The 8,194-nt window shown below is 47.5% G+C and overlaps 1 protein-coding gene across 1 annotated transcript; it reads left to right on the top strand.

Annotated features, from left to right (window-relative positions):
* Nucleotides 1–6: 6 nt before the first annotated feature.
* On the top strand, nt 7–7,438 carry LOC119328741 (LRR receptor-like serine/threonine-protein kinase ER1). The gene is made up of 27 exons (XM_037601715.1): nt 7–358; nt 1,253–1,382; nt 1,502–1,573; nt 1,670–1,741; nt 1,827–1,898; nt 2,006–2,077; nt 2,157–2,228; nt 2,346–2,417; nt 2,500–2,571; nt 2,655–2,723; nt 2,811–2,882; nt 2,967–3,038; nt 3,118–3,189; nt 3,276–3,347; nt 3,442–3,513; nt 3,589–3,660; nt 3,835–3,906; nt 3,986–4,057; nt 4,131–4,202; nt 4,287–4,358; nt 4,474–4,542; nt 4,618–4,689; nt 4,776–4,846; nt 4,940–5,068; nt 5,287–5,634; nt 5,884–6,257; nt 6,679–7,438. Exons 1-27 carry the CDS (start codon nt 274–276, stop codon nt 7,039–7,041), a joined length of 2,934 nt encoding a protein of 977 aa, XP_037457612.1. The 5' UTR covers nt 7–273; the 3' UTR covers nt 7,042–7,438.
* The last annotated feature ends 756 nt before the right edge of the window (nt 7,439–8,194 follow it).

Raw genomic sequence — 8,194 nt, 5'->3', positions numbered from 1 at the left:
ATACGGCTACTCGCTGTCACTGAGCCGGCAGCCGCAGCGAGCAGCGAGCGGCCATCCTTCCGCGCGAGCGAGCCAGTGCTCCCTCTCTCCCTCGCTCGCCAGCCAAAGCGGAGCCCGAGAAACCAACCGGGAACGCACTTCACTCCGCTGCCCACCAGTTGCAACAGCGCCACGCGAGCTTCGCACGCCGTACCTCTCCTCTTCTCTCCCGGCATCTCCCCCGTAAATGCCACTGCCCGGACGGTGACTCTTCGCACCTTCGTACCACCGGCCATGGCGGCGACGGCGGCGGCGGCGTACGGCGCGCTCATTGCCTCGCTCCTCCTCCTCCTCGCGGCCGGCGCCGCCGCGGACGACGGTTGGTTCCTTTCCCGTCGGCATCTTCCTTCTTTATTGCTCGGGCTGGGCGCCGGGCCGGGGAGCGGAGGCTCGATCAGGGGGATTTGGTTCGGTTAGGACCAGTATTTTATTAGCGCTGCAAGGACTTCTACGAGCTTTTGGGAGGCATCCGGGGATCCTCCGCTGCTTCGGCCGCATTTTTTATTGCCGTAACCCAGGCCTAACAGTCCTATACTAATCCCGGCGAGTGGCGCCCCCTCCTCCTCCTCCCACCGTCTCTTCCCTTTTTTGATGCCGCTACTATTTCGGAGCGGTAGCCACGGGCTAGCAGCATAGTTCACCAGGTGTTTCGAACCGAGATGGATCTTCTTCCTGCTCTGCTCTATCCACTACCCTGTTCCAAGCTGCCTTTTCCTCTGCCTTATTCTGTTTCAAAACGGATGGTTTGGAGTTTGAACACGCGCTAATCTTGCACTCTCTGTGGTACAAGAGTCGTTCAGATGTGTACTAGCACGAGCTTGCTTTCCTCTGGCCTTTATATATGTGCTTGTTTTGCGGCACAATGTTCTTGGCCGGACTGACAAGCACATTGCTAACCACCGGGAATAATCCTAGTACCCCTCGCTTTATTCCTCGGCGCGGCCCTGTTTTCTCCCTTTCCAAATCCCATGTTCTTGTAGTATTGTGCCGAGCCGAGAAGCTTTTCTTGCCGTGAAGACGAAGAAAGATCATTGCTACCATCTTGGGCAGCTCATCTTTTTTCGCTGTTTTTTCTTTTCTAACCAAATACGGTGATCTTGTTTTTCGGGGCAGCTCCGCCTTTTGTTGTGATCTTCATTTAATCTGTTTTTGCGGCCATTTTCTTCTGCTAATGCTGCTATGGTTAATGGTTTTACACCGTCTCGTCCTCCAGGGGCGGCGCTGCTGGAGGTGAAGAAGTCGTTCCGCAACGTCGGCAACGTGCTCTACGACTGGTCCGGAGACGACCACTGCTCCTGGCGCGGCGTCCTCTGCGACAACGTCACCTTCGCCGTCGCCGCGCTGTAAGATTCACACCGCCCGCCGGCCGCCCCGTTTAAACTCTCCGCCCCTTTTGCTCCCCCGCCGCGCCACCGCGGTGTCTCCGGTCGCTGACGCCGTGTTTTCATCCAATGCCTTGCAGCAACCTCTCCGGGCTCAACCTCGAGGGCGAAATCTCTCCGGCCGTCGGCGCCCTGAAGAGCCTCGTCTCGATGTACGGAAATGCCGCTCCTGCTCGCCGTCGTTCAGCTTTTGTTTTTCTTGCTTGGCCTGTGTTGGTACTAATAACCTGTTGGATTTGGGCGTGCAGTGATCTGAAGTCGAATGGGCTGACCGGCCAGATCCCGGACGAGATTGGGGATTGCTCGTCGATTAAGACGCTGTGAGTGGTCTCTTAAAAAAATGGATGTTCAAAGTTTGGGTCTGGGAAACTGCTCATGATTTGACGTTTGTTCCTCATCTACTAGGGATTTGTCCTTCAACAACTTGGATGGCGACATACCATTCTCGGTGTCCAAGCTCAAGCACCTCGAAACCTTGTAAGCTCTGTTTTTGCTGAAATGTACATCTCGTCCTACTACCAGTAAGCAGCAAGTCCTTTGAATGTTGTGAGTGATTATGTTGTGTGGCCCGTGTGATTTCCTAGGATATTGAAGAACAACCAGCTGGTCGGCGCGATCCCGTCGACGCTGTCGCAGCTCCCAAATTTGAAGATTCTGTAAGTTGCAGCTTGGTTCATATGTTGTGGATCTGCTGGGTGTTTTCAGAATCTCTAATTTTATGTGCATGCACCCTAGGGACTTGGCACAAAACAAACTGAGTGGGGAGATACCAAGGCTAATCTATTGGAATGAGGTTCTTCAATACTTGTAAGTCTTGAATTTCTGTGCCATACAAAGATTGGTTCTAGTGCTAATACTGCAGCACTACTATCCAATGCTGTTTTTTCTCTTTCCATTTGGCTAAATCGAGTTGATCGTGCTTAGGGGTTTGCGCGGCAACCAATTGGAAGGAACCCTCTCCCCTGATATGTGCCAGTTGACCGGCCTTTGGTACTTGTAAGTATGCTCCTTACGTATCTTGAACCGCATTGCGTCGTGTATCCTGTTTCTGGCGCTAACACTACACTCACTTGACCAGTGACGTGAAGAACAATAGCCTGACTGGGGAGATACCAGACACCATTGGGAACTGTACTAGCTTTCAGGTCTTGTACGTATTTACACTCTTGCCCCTTTGAAATTATGTCAATTTCTTCAATTTTTTGAAGTTTTTCTAACATTTTGCAATGGTAGGGATTTATCTTACAATCATTTGACTGGATCAATCCCTTTCAACATTGGCTTCCTTCAAGTTGCTACACTGTATGTGGTTATTTCAACCATTCCTCTTAAGTCGTATGCCTTACAGAGTTAACACTAATCTGCAAAATTGCATATCATTTATATCAGGTCCTTGCAAGGGAACAGGTTCACTGGTCCTATCCCATCTGTTATTGGCCTCATGCAGGCACTTGCTGTACTGTAAGTCGTGCGATGAGCTCTATGTTCTACATTCTTTCTTGTTGGTGCAATATATATAATTGATATGACCTTTAACCATTCCAGAGATCTGAGTTACAACCAACTATCTGGCCCTATACCGTCGATACTGGGAAACTTGACATATACTGAGAAACTGTAAGCTTCCGTTGTCTGCATGAAAGTTGTCTACATGAATATTTCCTGGTCAATAATATGATATATCGTGGGCTTGCAGATACATGCAAGGCAACAAGTTAACTGGGACAATACCACCAGAACTTGGGAATATGTCAACGCTTCATTACCTGTGAGTGATATCATTTTTCTTGTTTTTATGTATTCAAATTCAGGTTATCTGGCATTCTGTTTTTGTTGACAAGTATCTAAATTCAGAGAACTAAATGATAATCAACTTACTGGGTCCATTCCGGCGGAGCTGGGAAAGCTTACAGGCTTATATGACTTGTAAGTCTTTTCAAGTCATTCTTGAAATCTGTAATGATTTTCTGAGTGTGGTAATCAAACAAGCAGCTTATGTTTTGTTACTCGTGTTTCTCAGGAACCTTGCAAACAACAGCCTAGAAGGACCAATTCCCAACAATATAAGTTCTTGTGTGAATCTCAATAGCTTGTAAGCATTGCAACTCTCTTGTGCCGCACGCACAGTTTCAGAAATATATATTGATGCGTTGTTTCTCCTTTACAGTAATGCCCATGGCAACAAGTTAAATGGGACCATTCCTCGTTCGTTGTGTAAACTTGAGAGCATGACGTCTTTGTAAGTTCTGATTTTTAGATCAAGTTATAATGGATTTCATCCTTAAATTGTGCTATGATAAAGTCGACTGAATTGTACCCTTTTGATTTTAAATTGTTTGATATGCATAGTGCATACTGATCTGCAATATTGTAACCTTGTTCACTATTGACCTGTGTTCACCTGTTTATTCAGGAATCTGTCGTCAAATCATTTGAGTGGTCCTATTCCTATTGAGCTTTCAAGAATCAACAATTTGGACATCTTGTAAGTCCAATTATCTCAAAAGTTCTTGAGAACATTGTTTTTTCTTCTGTCACCTATATAATGAAGATACATGTATCAGGGATTTATCCTGCAACATGATTACTGGTCCAATTCCATCGGCCATCGGCAGCTTGGAGCATCTATTGAAACTGTAAGTCTTTGCCATTATGATTATTTTTTTGTTTCCATCATCATATGTTAATGTTTGGAACTCTTTTCTCTAGTAACCTGAGCAAGAATGCTCTTGTTGGATTCATCCCTGCCGAGTTTGGGAACTTGAGGAGTATCGGTGAGATGTAAGTACCTGGTGATCTAATGGTGAATTCTATCAATGATCAGTTCCTTGAACGTTCTATTGAATAACTCTGGTCTTATTTCAGTGATCTGTCCAACAACCATCTTGGTGGTCTGATTCCTCAAGAACTTGGAATGCTGCAAAATCTGATGTTGCTGTGAGTTCTAGCTTTTCATGTCACATAATTTTCCTAAATCTGTATATTCAGTAGAAGGTTCAGTATGTAGTCTTCAATTGATCATTGATTCATCTGTCATCATTCGCTCTTGCAGAAAACTGGAAAATAACAATATAACTGGGGATGTCTCTTCACTGATGAACTGCTTCAGCCTAAATACTTTGTAAGTTATCAAAGAAGTTTTAGGCATGTTTGGATGTTTGGCTTTGCTGACATGATCTTGCTGCTCCTGGAACAGAAATATATCATTCAATAATTTGGCTGGCGTGGTCCCTACTGACAACAACTTCTCACGGTTTTCGCCTGACAGGTAGAGTGCTCCATCATTTCAATCACTGTTTCATTCTTACTACCAGATTTGGAAACAGTAGTTTAACCATCCGGCCCTTCCTTCAGCTTCTTGGGTAATCCTGGCCTTTGTGGATACTGGCTTGCCTCGTGCCGTTCCTCCAGCCACCAAGAGAAACGTAAAGACACTGTTTCATTATCAATTCCTTTCAAGTATATATACTTACTTCGTTTCTAATTACCGTCATCTCTGCCCTGGATTTTCTATGCAGCACAAATCTCGAAGGCTGCGATACTCGGCATTGCTCTGGGTGGGCTTGTTATCCTCCTGATGATTTTAATAGCCGTTTGCAGGCCGCACAGTCCTCCTGTTTTCAAAGATGTCTCTGTTAGCAAACCAGGTAATGCATCTTCAGGAGTTTTAAACCTTCTGTTTCAGTATATCTGTTACTTACCTTATTGGCAAGATTTATGTTGTCGTACAAGTCATGCTGAGATCATTAATGTTTCTCACCAAACTATAATATCTTGTGGGCTTACCTTGACTGCCCACTCGTAGACCATAGTTGATTCCTGGAACAGTATCAGTCAGTTCTAATAAATCTTCATGTTGTTGCAGTGAGCAATGTCCCCCCCAAGCTAGTGATACTTAATATGAACATGGCCCTCCATGTCTATGAAGACATAATGAGGATGACTGAGAACTTGAGCGAGAAATACATCATTGGGTATGGGGCATCAAGCACAGTTTATAAATGTGTTCTGAAGAACTGCAGACCGGTGGCAATCAAGAAGCTGTATGCCCAGTACCCGCAAAGCCTGAAGGAATTTCAAACTGAGCTTGAGACTGTCGGCAGTATCAAACACCGGAATTTAGTGAGTCTTCAAGGATACTCCCTATCACCTGTTGGGAATCTTCTCTTCTACGAGTACATGGAAAATGGCAGCCTCTGGGATGTTTTACATGGTAAGTGCGCACTGCAAACTCGTTCCAAATGCCGAGAATGGTTTAGTACAAGTGATCAATAGCTAGCACTGACGTTGTTTCAATGTCGATAGTCTTTGTTTGCTGATCTGTCACAAAGCTGTGAAAACCAACTTGTCACTCTCAAAATAGTTGATGCTTTGACACATTTGCAGTCCTGCTTATTTATTGGTTGCTAACAGTTGGAGAACTATTACCGTATCATAACACTGTTCTTTTTAATTCTACTAGAAGGTCAATCCAAGAAGAAAAAGCTCGATTGGGAGACTCGCCTTCGGATCGCTCTCGGTGCTGCTCAAGGCCTTGCCTACCTTCACCATGACTGCAGTCCGCGGATAATCCACAGGGATGTAAAATCAAAGAATATCCTCCTCGACAAAGATTACGAGCCACACCTCACGGACTTTGGCATTGCGAAGAGTTTGTGTGTTTCAAAAACACACACGTCGACCTATGTCATGGGCACTATTGGCTACATTGATCCCGAGTACGCGCGCACTTCCCGCCTCAACGAGAAGTCCGATGTCTACAGCTATGGCATCGTCCTGCTCGAGCTGCTGACGGGCAAAAAGCCCGTGGACAACGAGTGCAATCTCCATCACTCGGTAACTACCTGCCTTTCCACTCTCCTAGTTCTTCAGGTTGATGTGTCATTTTCCTCAGCCTATTTAGCCTTGGATTCTGGTAGTGCCAATAATTGCTGGATGAACTCCATTAGGCTTTTATGTTCGTCCAAGGGGACCAGCAACATGAACCCTATCATGTGAGTAGATCTATCTGCACTGTGGACCTGTGGTGTGCTCTGATCCATCGCATATGGCCATTGAAAGCTCCATTATAGTAGGTTGCAGTGTTCCGTCCCCTAAAGCCTGCCATTTTTGTCTCCCCAGTTGTCAATCATGCAGATGGAAAGCTACAAATCGCACTGTCACACTCACCAAATATTGTCAACTTTTCGTTTGCTCCCCTGCCATTTAGCGTGGAAACAAATTTCATGAATTTCTTTCGTGTTCTGTTGCGATGCAGATCCTATCGAAGACGGCGAGCAACGCGGTGATGGAGACGGTCGACCCGGACATCGCCGACACGTGCCAGGACCTCGGCGAGGTGAAGAAGGTGTTCCAGCTGGCGCTGCTGTGCACCAAGAAGCAGCCGTCGGACCGGCCGACGATGCACGAGGTGGTGCGCGTGCTGGACTGCCTGGTGCACCCCGACCCGCCGCCGAAGGCCGCCCAGCCGCAGCCGCCCACCGGCCCGAGCTACGCCAACGAGTACGTGAGCCTGCGGGGCGCCGGCACGCTGTCGTCGTCCTGCGCCAACTCGTCGAGCACGTCGGACGCGGAGCTGTTCCTCAAGTTCGGCCAGGCCATCTCCCACAACACGGAGTAGGACTTTGAGGCCGCCGCTCTGGTAACTCAGGCGGCGGCGGGGGATGCAGGTAGTCAGTCAGACGAGTAGTAGCACCCACATTTTGTCTAAATATGTGCCGGAGGTTAACCAAGAAAGAGACTGGATCGGTGGCGTTCTCCCCTGTAAAAAGGCCATGTATTTTCTTTCTCTTCCTCCCCCTCTTATCTCTAACCTAGTAGGAGGTTTCGATGGATCTCTCTTCTTTTCTGCGACCGTTCTTGGACTGGAACGATGTGAATTGGCTGATCTTGTAAGGATGTCGGTAGCAATGTCTCTCTCCTCTGTGTGTCTGCTCACGCTGGCTGTAGAACTAATTCAGTTATCTGAGTCAGTGGGGGAGAACCTGGTGTGAGAACTAATTCATTTACCGGAGATCTATTGATTTTCTCCCGGCTCCGGCATTGATGCGTGGCTGTGCCGTGCAGGTGTCGCGGGGCTCATGCTGGCCTTTGCTTTGTCCGGAACATGTCAGCTGAGGCGTTAATGGCGTGAAGGTGCAGCGGGGCTGGGGCCCGAAGATGGGAGGGGATGAGATGGGCCGGACTTGCCCCGTGAAAAAGAAAATTCCTTATTTGACACTGTCTTAAAATCTGGTTCCTTATTTGACACTGGAAATGTTTTTCTTCCCTATTTGACACTAGTTCTAAATTTTATTCTATATACGACACTTCCTTTCATTTTGAGCCTAAATGACACCTGAAAAGATGATTTTGCCCCTCATGCGGTATGTGTGTGCGTGCGTGTGCTGTTGCATGTGTGGGTGCACACGCACATGTGTGCTGCTGCTGCATGTGTGCCGCTGCGTGTGTGTGTGTGCGCGCTGTTGCGTGCCTATGTGCTGTCTGCGTGTGTGCTGCTGTTGCGTGTTTGTGTATGTGTGTGTGCTGCATGCGTGTGTGTTGCTGCATGTGTGCGTGCGCGTGCATGTGTGTTGCTGCGTGTGTGTGCGTGTGTGTGTGCACGTGCGCGTGCGTGTTGTTGCGTGTGTGTTGGTGCATGTGTATATGTTGCTGTGTGTGCTCCTGTCCTTGCACTGGTGCTGCGTGTGTGCGCTATTGCCCCCTACACACATACCACATGAGGGGCAAAAGAGTCTTTTCAGATGTCATTTAGGCTCAAGATGAATGGAAAT

This window comes from Triticum dicoccoides, chromosome 7A (genome assembly GCF_002162155.2).
Source record: "Triticum dicoccoides isolate Atlit2015 ecotype Zavitan chromosome 7A, WEW_v2.0, whole genome shotgun sequence".
NCBI classification, from domain to species: domain Eukaryota; kingdom Viridiplantae; phylum Streptophyta; class Magnoliopsida; order Poales; family Poaceae; genus Triticum; species Triticum dicoccoides.
This window is presented reverse-complemented; position numbering and strand designations above follow the sequence as displayed.

What these genes read in the sequence shown, in the direction of transcription:
- LOC119328741 (XM_037601715.1), top strand. Translation starts at nt 274, where the DNA reads ATGGCGGCGACGGCGGCGGCGGCGTACGGCGCGCTCATTGCCTCGCTC. An exon ending in ACCTTCGCCGTCGCCGCGCT is followed by an intron (nt 1,383 to 1,501) that starts GTAAGATTCACA and finishes AATGCCTTGCAG; the next exon opens with CAACCTCTCCGGGCTCAACC. An exon ending in AATGAGGTTCTTCAATACTT is followed by an intron (nt 2,229 to 2,345) that starts GTAAGTCTTGAA and finishes GATCGTGCTTAG; the next exon opens with GGGTTTGCGCGGCAACCAAT.